The sequence below is a fragment of the Dermatophagoides pteronyssinus genome, unplaced genomic scaffold (assembly GCF_027571235.1).
Source record: "Dermatophagoides pteronyssinus isolate colony J.1.1.1.1 unplaced genomic scaffold, Derpt_VIB-CSIC_2022.12 sq0030, whole genome shotgun sequence".
Classification (NCBI taxonomy): domain Eukaryota; kingdom Metazoa; phylum Arthropoda; class Arachnida; order Sarcoptiformes; family Pyroglyphidae; genus Dermatophagoides; species Dermatophagoides pteronyssinus.
In genome coordinates this window covers 363,169-378,735 of record NW_027461554.1, presented here as the reverse complement: position 1 = coordinate 378,735, position 15,567 = coordinate 363,169, and the positions used below count along the sequence as shown (strand labels likewise).

At 30.2% G+C, this 15,567-nt stretch overlaps 1 protein-coding gene across 1 annotated transcript; it reads right to left on the bottom strand.

Annotated features, from left to right (window-relative positions):
• Positions 1-703: 703 nt before the first annotated feature.
• On the bottom strand, positions 704-10,372 carry na (sodium leak channel non-selective protein na). The gene is made up of 11 exons (XM_075823511.1): positions 9,423-10,372; positions 8,456-9,360; positions 8,062-8,382; positions 7,751-7,888; positions 5,953-7,655; positions 5,777-5,881; positions 4,760-4,880; positions 4,213-4,587; positions 3,784-4,136; positions 3,174-3,689; positions 704-3,105 (listed from the first exon to the last, which is right to left on the bottom strand). Exons 1-11 carry the CDS (start codon positions 9,991-9,993, stop codon positions 1,146-1,148), a joined length of 7,068 nt encoding a protein of 2,355 aa, XP_075679626.1. The 5' UTR covers positions 9,994-10,372; the 3' UTR covers positions 704-1,145.
• Between the last annotated feature and the right edge of the window lie 5,195 nt (positions 10,373-15,567).

The following is a 15,567-nucleotide window of genomic DNA, read 5'->3' as shown; positions in this document are numbered from 1 at the left end:
AAAAACTGAATTCCTTGATTCAAATAATAAATGGTACATATTATTTATATATAAATGGGAGAGGGATCCATTAATTTTTTGTATACAGAAATCATGTAAATGGAACGGATGATTTTGTTTTTTAAATTATAAACTTTTTTCCATTGTTTTTTTATTTTACATTTAAAATTAGATGAAAAATAAAAATAAAACATATGAATGTATGCAATGTATGTATGTATGTATGTATAATTCAATGGATGGCATCGAGCAAAATGAAATCATTAAAATATCTAAATAAAAATGATAACAAATAATTGATGGCAACTTGGTAATCAATGATGATGATTATGATGATGATAATGGTTTATGTCTTGTTATTAACAAAATAAAAGAAAACAGAAAATACCTACGGAATTTAGACGGACGGGGATAAATAGCAATTAATTAATTAATTAGCAAATATTAGAATGGAAGAAATTATGATAAAAATTAATGAAATTCGGGTAATCTTTTTTTTTAAAATTTGTTTGTTTGGACATATATTGTATGAATGAATGAATGAATGATGATGATCGAGAGAAGAAAAATGGATAGAGAGAAAGAGAGAGAGAGAGAGAGAGAGAGAGAGAGAGAGAGAGAGAGAGAGAGAGAGAGAGAGAGAGAGAGAGAGAGAGAGAGAGAGAGAGAGAGAGAGAGAGAGAGAGAGAGAGAGAGAGAGAGAGAGAGAGAGAGAGAGAGAGAGAGAGAGAGAGAGAGAGAGAGAGAGAGAGAGAGAGAGAGAGAAAAAAAAAAGAAAGAGAAGAATTTCACTATTATTGTCTTCGACGTTTATGTTTTGTTTTGTTTTTTGGTTTTGGTTTAATGATTTAATTTCAATGAAAAGATGAAATGAAAGAAATAAAAAAAAAAGTTAAGATCTTTCGTTTTTTTGTTTTTTTTTGATTCACTATGTATATATAATATATAAACAAAAAGAAATGGAATTTGACATTTTTTCTCTTACTCTCGTTATCTGGAGTGTGTTATTGTGTGTTTTTTTTTAAATACACTTGTTTCATGGATAATTTACAATGAAAACAACAACAATAATAATAACTGTATAAATTGATTATGATGAAATGTTTAATTACAGAATGTATTCAAAAAAGAAAAGAAAAAGAATTTCAATTCAAATGTAAAAGCCACCAATCATGTACTTCATTCACCAATATTTGTGCACGAACTTGATTAATTTTTTTATTATTATTCGCTTGTGGTGGTGGTGGTGGTAATGATGATGGCTGTTGTACGCTTGTTGTTGTTGTTGATGATGATGATGATGTCGTAACTGGAATCATTGTTGTACCCGATGATGATGATGATGATGATCGTATTTTATTTGTTCCATTCATTTTCGTTACAACGGATGATGGTTGTTGTGTAGTTTTTAATGATGAATGTTGTTGTTGTTGAATATTTACATTAGATTTTTGAATATTTAAACTTGTTGATTCAGTATTCGATTCAATACTATCACTATCCATTCGAAATTGGTCAGTTGTTTTTGTTGTTTTTGTTGCTGTTGTTGAATATGATGATAATGGTAAACCACCTGATGTTGCCATTGTGACCGTATTTGTTGTTGATGTCATCGATGATGGACCAACTGATGGTTGCTGTAAATCAGTTATAATTTGTGTTTTGGATTTTCGTCGTTGCTTTCCATTACTACCATCATTATCATCATCATCATCACTATCACCATCATCATGAGCTTCATCATCATCGTTATCGATTAAATGACCAGATTCTTGATCGGTAATTATTTTGCCATTATTTCCAATGGAACTTTCTTCATCTAAACTTTGTAATTGCTGATGTTGGCTAGATGGTAAAGATTGCTGTTTGGTTGTTGATGTCGTTGCCGGTATTACAATATTAACCTGTTTAATTGGTTTTTGATGTTGCTGTGCTGATTGATCGCCGGATAATGATGTTGGTGGATATGAATGCAATGAAAGAAAACGACGTACAGGCATTTGCTGTTGCTGTTGTGAAGACGTTGTTGATTGATGCTTTGGTGTACCATCTTTTCCATGTTGTAATGAATTATCTGGACGATGATGATGATGATCACCATCAGATGGCGATGCAGGTGGTAATTTTACTTGCTTTATACTGCGTTGATGCATAGCTGTTTTCAATAATCCAGAATGTTGATGAGTATGAGGATGATGATGGATATCAGTTTCATTTGGATCTGATGATGGTATTTTAAGTTTTTCAATTTGTTTACCTTTTGCTAATGTTGATGCAAGTTTTGTTGCTGTTGTTGTTGTTATAGTTGTAGATTGGATGGATGTTGATCCTGTTGTTGGCGTTGTTGGTGATATAATGGGATGTACAGATTCTAAATCTTTATCAATATTTAGAGAATCATGTGCAGTTAATAATGTTTTATTTACGGGTGATGTAATCATTGTTGCTTGACCAGATGTTGATGGTGATGGGTTTTGTTGTTGTTTACTTCGTTCTTCAACATGACGAAATTCAACACGTTTATGTTGATGTGGTTGTGGATGGGGTGTTGGTGGATGTGCAGCAACAACATCAGCTTTATGTGCAGAACCATGTGGACGTTTTGTACCACTACTGCCACCAAATTCATCAGGATCCCATAATGATTTACTTGCATCAGCCGTATTATCCATTGGAAATTTTGGTCCAAATGATGGTATTTTAACATCACCATAACGTGATTTTATCATTAATCGTTGATAAGCAGCATCATCACGTTTTGTTTGTTCATCATCAGTTTGATTAGCCTGTGCTAATGCATCTTGTTGTTGTTGATGTGCTAATTGTTCTGCTAATGGTTTAAGTTGCATTTGATCACCACCTAATCCATATGGATCATTATTCAGATCGGTAACAGTAGTACCAAGACCGAAAAATGATGATTGTCCCATTGATGGTTCATTTGTTGCACGTAATGAATGTATCAATGATTGTTGTTGTCGTTCTTTTTTTATACGTCGTAAGCATTGATCTAACCATGCACGTATCGTTTGTTTGGCAACTTCTTCTTCAATAAGAAATTCAAGTTCTTCACGTGCAAGTAATTCTTCTAATTGTAATGATTTTCTATATTTGAAAAAAATATTAATTTTCAGAAATGACAAACCAAAAAAAAAAAGACATATCAATCAAACCTGATATCAACTGAACGATATGATAACATATTGAGTACATCATGAAATGTAACATCTTCACCATTATGTAATCTTTCCATTTCATGACACATATGTTTAAATAATAAACGATCTTTATTTGGATCTACTTCCAATCTTCCTTTAAGTAAACGTAATACAAATTTTACACGTGATACAGGTATCATTCCACGTTGTTGTATATCGACTAGATTCCATGTATTTTGAAAATTTCTTATATCAGCATATGATAATAATGCATCTTCTTCATTTGAATAGAATAATGAAAAATTCTCCATAATAATAGCGACCAATAGATTCAATACAATATAGGTGATACAAACATAGAATGAACAAAAAAATGCTAATGATGCATAATAATTGCCACAATCTGTTGTCCAAAAATTATCACCACTTGGTGTACAAAATGGTGGTGATAACATTGCATCATGCATAATTTTATTCCAGTCTTCACCAGTTACAATACGAAACAATGTTATTACACCGGTTATTGCAGTTCTTTTTTTTTGTTTGTTTGAAGATGGACAAAGACAGGGGGAAAAATATAATATAAAGTTTCAATTCAACAACAGAAAACAAACAAAACACATACCGAAAATTAGCATGACGTGAAATATTTTCACCAAATTTTACTGAACCAAATAATATGACACCGGTTAATGCATAACATAATATCAATAGAAATAGGCCCATTATAATGAAAAATGATTTATAAACGGATACGGCAACAGTTAACATTAACATTTTCAATGTTGCATGTTTACCGGTAATAGTGAAAAAACGTAATATAACCACAATAAAACCAAATGCATTGGAAGCTTTATTCGAAAATGTAAAATGTAATATTAACCATAATACACCAAGTACAGTAACAAATAGATCATAACGATTACGACGTGATTGCCAATAACCACGTGGTGTAAATGCAATCATTTTCATAAAAACCTTTTTATTAAATCAAAAAAAAATTGACAATAAGAATTCAAAATTATTAATTAAAAGTAATACTAATGACACAAACCTCGAATACAAATACACATGTTAATGCAGCTGAAACATTAGCCAATGGTTTTGTATGTTCCATATTAATATCCCAACTAACACATAGTAATGCCGAATTAATCAATACTAATATAGCAATTGTACGTTTAAATATGATATGTTGCGTTATATCATAGATTATTGCACGTGCACGATGATGATCAGGACGTGGTGGTAAATGTAATGGTTGAGCAATCTTTAAACGTTTTTTTAGATCACACCAACGACGTTGATCAACGGTCAATAATGCTGTACCTTTATTTTCACCATAATTAGCAATAACAACACCAACAAATAATGTTAAACCAATCATACAGCCAAGAAATACAAAAACATGTATATAGATTGCATGTAACTATAATCCATGAAAAAAACAAAGAAAAATTTTAATTTGAATTTTATTTCGTTTAATTTAAAAAAAATATATATGATAAAGCAACAACTATTTTATCATGCATTGAAAATATATATTATTTTCGTGCTAAATTTAATTTAAATTAAAAAAAAAATTTAAAACATTTTCATACTGGTGTTAGCCGTGCTAAGATGACATCACGAATATCAAGCCAGCCTTTAAATGATAATACTTCAAATAGAGCTAATATTCCATTGCCAAGTGAATCGAAATTAAAACGACGTGGATTAGCCCTGTATTTGGTTTTTGGTTAGATGTTGAAAGTTCATCAGTTGCAGCCATTATTATCATCATCATCATAAAGCAATGAGAAAATTGAAAACAAAAAACAATGAACGGAAGCATCAATGAAATTGATTGACGGATGATTTGATTTGAAAGCAAGAAAAAAAATAGAAAAAAAATTAAAAATCCGGTTAATGAGATTATAATTTAATTTTAATTTTTTGTATGGTTAAATAATTTAAAAAAAATGTTTCATCATTATCAAGCCGCATCATTTATTCAGTTTTTTTTTCGGTGAAAAAAAACCAACATTCACTTGAAAAAAACTGACTTACAATACCTGTCTGATCAATGATTATATCACGATAATCATTATAACCTTCCAATGATAACATTTCGAATAATGTTAATAATGCTTTTGATATTGAATCAAAATTAAAATTTCTTGGATTTGACCTATATGATGAAAATTTATTGATTTTTTTTTGTATTATAAAAAATATCTCTTGTTTTGTTTTTTGTTTTCCATAAATATAACATAGCATCATTTCTCGTACATAAGTGGACAATTAGCAATAAAACAATTCTACCATAAAAGTGTACCATCCAAAAAGAAAAAACAAAAAGAAATAAAATCCACTTAATAAGATTTTCTTATCCATTAATGTTTAAAAGAGATAAAAAAAATGAATTTCCATCATCTGATTAATTGTGACAACAACATTTGGTCTACTTATTGTTGTTTTTTTTTGTTTGTTCCTTATTATCAATCATTTTTGGATTTTTCTGGTTTGTTTTCCAAGAATCTTTATAATTTTATTTCTTTCTCTCATTTAGTCAGATTGCGAATTATAAGAAGAAATACATTTCTTTCACAACAATAACAACAACAAAAGATGCTTACCAAACTCTAGGCACCAATATTGAAGGCATTTTTTCATTTTGATTAGCTAATTTCATTCTTGTCACGTGTACTTGTCGCATAAAAACACCGACACATTGTTCCTTGATTTGTAAGAGAATATGAGAAATGAAAAAAGGTAAGAAATAAGTAATTATTAATGAAAAAACTTACCCGAGTTTTTAATACAAGGATCATTACAACGTGCCAATAGGCCACCAAACATATGTACACCAACCGATGCGAATACAAATAGCAAAACAATTAATAATACCGATACAAGTGCAATCTCTTTAACACCTCTACATAATTCATAAACAACTTTACGCATATGTGGTACTAATGAAAATATACGTAATGGACGTATACAACGCATCACATATAATGTTTGTTGCCATGATTGTGGTGGTACTTGTTCCGGTAATAAACAAAGAAATAGGACGGATATACCGAATATAAGAAAATCCATAACACCGGCAACATTAGCTAGATAGGCATTTGGTGTAAATAAAAGACCATATGCTAATGTTTTCAATAATAATTCGATTGCCATTGCAAATACGAATGTATATTCAGCTATTACCAATATCGGTGTATTTGTTATACGATGTTCACCCGTTTCACACATCATCGATGCACATGATACGGTTGTTACGATAATCATTATCCAATCACAATATGGTACTAATCCTAATAATTCATGTGCACCTTTATAACGCATTTTACGTTCTTTACCAGTTACCGGATCACGAACATGTGGATCATATTTTGCACTAACAATACTTTGACAAATCATACGAAATCTTGATTCACGTCCAACAATCAATAATGGTGTATCAAAAAATGGATGATTTTCACGTAAATCACTTTCTCGTTGTGTACGACGCATTTCTGCTTGTTTCTGTTTACGTTGTAACATTTTAAAATCAAAATCCTGACCACGTACTAATGGTCCATTTCCAGTACCGGAATGAGATTCTTCTGTACCAACTTCTTCTTTAAGATTACCACGTACAGATCTTCTCATACCACGGCTACTGACACCATGTGAACCCACACCATGTCTAGTGAAACCACCACCACCACCGGAAGTAGTAGCTGTTGTAGTACCAGCACCACCACTAGCCACACCGCCAGATACGACAGGAATACCAACGACCGATGTATCATTGAGCAATAAACGTTGATTATTTGAATCTGATACAATACAAGCAACCTGTACACGACGTAATAATGGACTGGAATGTCGACCTTTCGATACTGGACTTAATAATTTAATCGATGATTGTTTACGTGTACTAAAAAATAGGCCACCAATACTCGTACCACCAGATGAACATAATGAAGGCAACATTGGTTTGTTGCTGGCAGTTAGATTACCGGCAGCAGTCATTATCATTGGACGATTTATAGCACCACCACCACCACCAACACCTTGAGCGGCTGTCATCATTATCGATGATGATGGTAATGTTGTAAAATTACTATTGGAAAGATTCTGTGCAAATGTTCCAGTACCTGTAGCAGTTGCAGCAGCTGGTAAACCAGTTCCAGTTATTGTTGATGTTACCGTTGCTGTAACGGTACCAGCACCGGATGGTACAGCCGTAGCCGAAATAACCGTCGATGTTGCATTTGTTGAATCAATAAATGCACGCATAAATGAATCACGAACTTTTGGTATATTAAATTCATTTGCTTGTTTATGTAAACGTGTCATCTGTGGTGAATCCGGAAACGATTCAAATAATCGTAATCGTAATGGTAGCTCTTCATTATATCCTGCTGATTGTTCTCTTGCTTTTAATTGTTTTACTTTTTTAATATCTTCATCTAACTCAAGATTATCAAGAATGACAGCGACGAAAAGTGATAACACAATCTAAACAAAATAAAAACAAAAAAGCAAAACATTTATCAATGATCATGATGTTTGGTTTTTTTTCGAAATTAAAAAACAAAAAAATTCTACATTACCAATGATACGAATAGATGATAAAGAATAAAATAAATGGCAACCAATGGACCAATTTTAGCACCAGAACGTAATATTGTTTCATTCATTACTTCGGTCCAACCTTCTTGCGTAAGAATCTGAAACATTGACATGAATGCCTGATCGATTGATTGATTTGGTTTGTTTGTTGATTTTTTTTCAAAAGAATAACAAGAAAAGATTTATCATGAGTGAAAAAAAAACGAACATGGTTAGAAAATTAATAAAATCAAATAAATAAATAACAGAAAAGAGGGATTTTGTTTGTTTTTTTTGAATTAAAAACACATACCTCGGGAAATGATTGAAATTTATTATAACCAGGAAAACAACAAAATAATTGCATTGATATTGATGATGTAACAATTAGAAGGCACATAGTGAATATAATTAATGAACCTAATTTTTTACCCGGTCCAAATATTTTATAAACAAAATCTTCCAACACTGGTGATGCTTTGATTAATCGTACGATACGTAATACTTGAAAATAAACTAATGGCGATGTCATATATAATGGTGGTAATACATGTATCGATGATCCGATTGCTAATAATAATTCCAATTTATGTAATGATCGACGAACATATGTACGTAGACCATAACACCATATCTATTTTTTTTCATGTAGTAAAAATAATATCAATAAAACAATCATTATCAAATTAATCTGATAATTAACATACCTTTGCCATAACTTCGATATCAAAAAATATGGTGAAAAATACTTCGGATGGATAAATTGTACGATAATAATCATCACGTGATTTACCCGAATGATCAAATTTAATACTAGCATTAATAATTGCATTGACAACAATCATAACCATAACAAATATTTGAAATGATGCTGTACCCAATAAATGACGTATCAGATGTGGTGCACGTGTTCGAGCATCCGAATCTGTCAATTGAACTAATTTCCATTTATCATCACCGACCAATACTAGCTGTATGGTTTGTGTAACAATTTGTGCCCGTTCACCCCACATTTGTTGAAATTGTACACGAATTTCATTGAATGTTTCAGTGATGACGGCAATGAACACATTTTTGACTAGCCAGGCCAGAAAAAATATTAACGTAACGAAATAAATGGCTGAACGGAAAAAGTCGAGTGAGTCCATTGCCTGGTACATCACATGCGACCATCCTTCTTGTGAGGCACTCTGGTAAACTGTGAACAATGCATGTGCTAAATTATCAAATCCAGCATAACCGCTTGAATTATGTATCTCAACGCAAACCATTTCCGGTGGACATTGATGACCATGTGAATCTTCAGGCGAACAATATGTATCCGGTATGGCTAACATATGAATGGATGGTTGAAAGAATTCCGTATAATTATCAATTAAAACACAATGATGATTGAGCGAAGAGAAAAATTGTACACCAAGTAGACCGAATAATGACATGAAAAATACAAAGAACAATGTTACATTATATATCTGCTGTGATGAACGTAAAAATATCTGCGTTATACGAGCACGTGGCATTGAAAATGATAAAAATACACGTACAACACGGACCATTATTAATGGCCGTGGTGCTCGTATCATTGACAATGGTGAAAATTCTTCCACATATCCTTCATAGGGAACGGAACAAAAAAAAATTATATTTATTTCAACATTATTGAATCAAACATACCGGTTATTTCAAAAATATGCAATATCAACGAACAAATCAAACAGATCAACATGGTTATATCGAATTGTGACCAACGATCATGAAAATATGTTCGTGCACCACGTATACGTACTTTTGAAATAAATTCAATGGAAAAAGCAAACGTAACGAGTATATCGATCACAAATGTGATGTATAATAATGAGGGCATTTGGCTAAATGTATAGGGCGTATTCATCGAAACGGAAACCAATGATAATAAGGCGCAAAATCGCATAAAACGTCGTACTAATTGTGATTCCCACCAAAGTGTACGGGCACGGATACATTCTTCTAATTCACCGGCCATACCTAGACCGCCAAGGCCACCGATAATACCACCAACACCTGATGATGGACCATCTTGTATCATACCAATACCACCACCAGGTCCACTAGTTGTATTACCTTGACTACTTGAACCACCACCAGGACCAACATTTACGCCAAGATTTCCGATAACAACTGGTGGACCAGTACCCATTATATTGGCCGCAGTTGTTGCCAAACCGGATGTTACCGTTTGGCGTAACGATTGTTTACGGCCTAACATTTTATTTTATTTTCTTATTTTTTTTGTTGTTTAAATAGCTATTAAGCTATTTTACTATTTGGCTATTTGGATTCGTTTTTGTTTTTGTCGTGACTGATAATGATGATGATGATGATATTGACATTTTGTTAATTTTTTTTTGTTGTTGTTGTTGAAAATATAAATTTATGGACGATTATTATCTGATTAATATCTGGCAATTATCATCGTCTGTTTGTCGTAGTTGTTGTTGTTTATAATTGGCACTTGGTAATATTTGAATAAAATCATCATCATCATCATCATAGAATTTTAATACAACAACTATAATTCTATATGGTGGATAATGATGGCAATAACAGTAACAGCAACAACAATAATCATAATGATAATGATGATTTGAATATTTTTCAAAAAAATTTCGATAATATTGATGATTATAGATTGAACAATATTTTTTAAAATTTTGTTGTCGTTGTTGTTGTTGTGATTGTTGATTTTGATTTAATAATTTTTTCCGTTTTTCATTAACCAACAATAATAATAATAATAATAATTTTAATGATGATAATGTTAACATAATATTTTTATCATTTTTCAAAATGATTATAAATATTTTTTGATAAAAATTTTTAAATTTTTGATTGATTAATGATGATTGATTAATTATTATTATTATTATTATTTTAAACATAATTTTTCATTAATTAATTTTAACAAATTTTTAAATTTTTTTCATTTTTTTGATAATCAATATTCATGATTATAATGGATGATGATAAAGATGATGATGATGATTGGAAGAAAAATTTATCTGATAAGAAAGAATGAAAAAAAACGAGAATAACAGAATTCATATATTAGAAACACAATATTCTTACGTTGTTTGTGTACGGTAAACAGAACAAAAAAAGGAAATAAAACATTCTATTATTTACAGCTATAGTATTTGATTGATAATAACTGATAGGTGCTTTGGTTGGTGGTTTGATAAGTGAGAAATAACAACAACAACAACAACAACAACGAAAAAAAAGGAAATAATTTTCACTATCAATTGTTGCCTAGATCAAATAATTCAAATTTCCGGTTCAATTTGGAATCAACCAAAAAAAAAAAGAAAAAAAAAAACAACAACAAAAAATCAATCAGAACAAACGAAATGAAAATTCTTTCATTTTCTTTTCTTTTCATTTTCTTTCGATTATTGCCATACATAACTTGGTTAACAACAACTGTATAACATTTAATTGGATATTTTCGTTTTTGTCGGTTGTTGTTGTTGTTCCATTCATTTATCCATGTGTGTGTGATTCGTGAATCATAAATTCTTTGTGATTCAAACACAATATATATCCAAACAAAAAAAATAAAAATAAATTGAAACTGATCAATCGTTTTTACATCATTATCGTTTTTAAAATTGATTGGCAACCAACTAATTATTTGTTTGTGTGTTTATATGTGAGTGGGTGGATGGGTGGATGGATATATGTGTGTGTTGTAACTCCTTGACAACGATGTTATTTTTGTTGTTGGATAGATTAATTAAGCAAAAGAAATGAAGAAAAGAAAAGATATCCATTTTTTTGGTTTGAAACTTTAAGAAATTAGAAAATTTCTGACTGAAAAAAAATTGCTTGAATGGGTGGTTTGTTTCATTTTGTTTTCAACAAAACAATTCGATCAATTGATCGATCGATTGATCGATGATTATAATTGAAAAATGAAAACGATCAAAACAACAAAAGTAACAAACAAACAAAAATCTTTTGATGTGAAATCGACACACACACATACAAAAATGTCAATAATTCTTTCATTCGTTGGTGGATGATGATGATGACTAGAATAATGGGGGGAAATAATAAAAAAATTTCAAACCAATTGATGTGGACAACAACAAAATCTGATTTCATTTCATTTTTTTGGTTCTTTCCCTCATACACAATCACATTACAACCAATCATCATTTTAAATGGGGAAAAAAATTCGGGGAAAATTTTTTTCGAAAACGCAAGAATTTTTTTTTGGGAATTTTTTTTCCTTTTGTTTGTTTGTTTGTTTACCCAGGATAACCAAAAATAATCACACAATCACACAACACAAATGCCAAATGAAAAAAAAATTGAAAAAAAAAGTTCCACATATACAAAGTGTCAAAATATGTTTTTCTCTTTCGGTTTTTGTTTTGTTTGTCTGGATCAATTTCATTTCATTATTGTTTTGTTTTGCTTTTCGTCAAAGTTTCCGAAAATTCGAAACAAAACACAGGAATTTTTTTTTCATTCTTGGTGACAATCAAAACAAGAGACTGAGAGAGAGAGAGAGAGAGAGAGAGAGAGAGAGAGAGAGAGAGAGAGAGAGAGAGAGAGAGAGAGAAAGAAAAATAAAAAAAAACTTTCAAATGATGATAGGCCTCAACCAAAATTGTTAATAAACATCTTTAATTATAATGATCATGATGATGATAATAATGATCATTATCATTATTATCATGATGATAATGATAAAGTTGATAATGAAACGATTATCAACACCGTTGTTACCAAACTATTATATAAAATAGGAAAGAATTGAAAAACTAAAACCAGAAATAATGATAATGATGATGATACTAAAGATGCTCATCATTATCATTATCATCAACATCATTTTGGGGGTAATTAAAACGACAAATGATGATGATGATGTGTAATGATAACTGATGATGATGATGATGATGATGATGGAAACTAATTTCCAAAAGACAACCACCACCACCACCACCAACACCAATGATGCTATTCTCGTTTTTTTCCTGGTTTGAAGTTTGTATGATTGAAACTTTTCAAATGGGGAAAATAGAAAAAAAAATAAATTTGAAATTTTTTTTTTTGTTTATTAGTAAACATTCCTTCTTCAACTTTATTTTTTTTGAATAAAACTTTGAAATTTGTTTGTATGGAATACTTTTTTTAATCGATTTGAATATTAACAACAACAAACAAAACAAAAAAAAATGAATGAATGAATGAATGACAATATCTAACACAACATATGTATGATGATGACAAAATCTAAACTTTCATTGGAATTTTTTATTTCATATCATGATGATGATGATGATGATGATGCACAAGACAAGAATATTTTGCTTACTTTATAGTTTTTTTTGTTTGTTTGTTTGTTTCGGATATGTTACCATCAACAACAACAATAATAATAATAATAAACTTTGAACCTAGAATAATGATGATGAGAATGAACAAACAGAATATATTCATGTTGATGGCAAGGAATGTTCAAGTTTTCAACCTTATTCATCATTTTTTTCGTTTTTGTTTTTTGTTGTTGTTTACATCACAAGTAAACTTTTCTGTTTCGTTTCGTTTCGTTTTTTAGTGAATTTTGCTTTTTGTTTCTGGAATTTAGATGCTTGAAAAAATTCTATCTATCTCATCATCATCATCAACATCATTTGAATATGATGATGTTTTTATTTTGTTATTGATGTTGTTGAAAATTGGAATTTAATTTTTTTCAAATTAAACAAAAAAAAACAAACCAGATTTCATCCAATCTAATATTTAATAGTCAAAAATCATCTGCTTGTGTTTCTCCATCATTCTTGTTTTTTGTTTTTTGGAAAACATCTTCGACTCATCAACATATCAACATATATCAAATAGGATGGAAAGAGAGAGACAGAGAAAATATCGATACAAACACAGCTCACATTATTTGTGATTCTGTTGAAATTGATAATAATAACATTGAACATAAATAGGGACAACAGATGATGATGAGCGACAACATTGAACAAAAAAAAGAATACAATTAATAACATCCGCAAAATGAACAACAACAACAACAAAAAAATGTGTGTGTGTGTGTGTGTGTAAGTGAAGATAGCTTGGATGCAAACAAACAACAAACAACAACAACAACGGGAAAAAAATTTTTTGGTATCAGATTACTTGCTGATAACAAAAATGATGATGATGATAATGATAATGAAAAAAAAGAACGACTATATATACATAATGTGGGCCAGTATCAGTAAAATAGCTGAACAAAAAAATAAAAAAATAAATGAATTTGGGTGAGCAAAAAAAAAAAAAAAAAGTTTCTCCAGAATAAAATGATAAAAAAAATGAAAAAAAAATGAATCAATCACAAAGAATAAACACACACACACATAGAGAGAGAATAGAATTCCGTTTCTGTTTCGTTTTTTTTTCATCATCATCATCTCTACATTTCAAACTAATAATAATAATAATAATAAAAAACCCAAAATGAAAGATACAAAGTCAAGTTTGTTGTCGTCGACGTTGTTGTTGTTGTCGTCGTCTGTTGTTTTGGCACACAAACCAGATCAAATCAGATTGATAATCATCAAACCGATCCCAAATAACTATTTGCTATATTGGATTTTTTTTCATTCGTTGCTCATCTTTCGATTTTTTTTTCTTTTGGTTGTGTTGATCAAAATCAATCTGATCGAATTAAATTGATTGATTTTGTTGTTGTTGTTGTTGTTGTTGTGTTGTGATAGTAGTTTTTTTCTCTTTATATCCAAAAGCTTGTATTTTTTTATATATATTATGATTTGACTGGAATTTAAATGTTAGCCAGTGAATAACAATATCAACAACAACAACAACAAAATAAATTATGCAATACGATTATCATTGTAATTATTATCGATTATCGTTAAGTGATTTTAGTGGTAATTTTAATTTTCTTTTGTTCTTTTCCTTTTCTAATCATATATATATTGTTTTCAATGTGAATTCGTATTCAATGATAAACTTGCATCGTATAAACAAAACAAGTGAATAAACCAGATACAAAAAGATCCAATATCCGACCACCATCACCACACACACACACACACATTTAATAAAAATATCGATTATGATCGATTGTGAACGATAAAACGATAATAACAATAACGATAACGACAAAAAAAGTAATGGTGGCCACACAAATGGAGAAAACAAAACATAGAAAAAAAGGCAAAAAGCCTTGACGATTGAATGAAAATATCGAACGAAAATATATTAAACGGGCGACAATGAATTGAAGAAAAAGAAAGAAAAAGTTTTTCTTCATTGATCAAAAGTGATCACCGAAAAAAAAACTAAATCGACCACATATAATATCGACAAATCAACTGTATGTTTGTGTGTGTTATAAAAACAAAACAAAAATGGTGGACTGCAAAAAATAATGATAATTGTATTTAGCCTACGGTAATCGTTGTCCAATCATATTTGGATTCTTATAAATTCTTTTTCGATCCATTTGTTGTTGTTGTTGGTCTGGTGGTCAAGTTTTTTTGTTGTTGTTGTTGGACAAAAAGATGATGTTTTAGCCTTAGCTTCGAATAAAATGCTGGATATTTTTTTTCTTAGACCAGATCAATATGATGCGGCATTTGTTTCCAGCTTTTGCACATCAATTCTGATCGATATCAATTTGTTTTCCATCTATTAACAACAAAACTAAGAAATTTGATAAAAAATCTATTTGGGACCAAAGAAAATTTGATAAAAAAATTTTTTCATCGATGACTAACGATGAACAAATTTTCCGTTTATTATTATT

Bases quoted from the DNA above. Each gene is read 5' to 3' on its own strand.
- na (XM_075823511.1), bottom strand. From the start codon at position 9,993: ATGTTAGGCCGTAAACAATCGTTACGCCAAACGGTAACATCCGGTTTG. The intron at 8,383-8,455 runs GTATGTTAATTA...GAAAAAAAATAG, and splicing joins ATATCGAAGTTATGGCAAAG to ATATGGTGTTATGGTCTACG. The intron at 3,690-3,783 runs GTATGTGTTTTG...ACAAAAAAAAAG, and splicing joins TCACGTCATGCTAATTTTCG to AACTGCAATAACCGGTGTAA.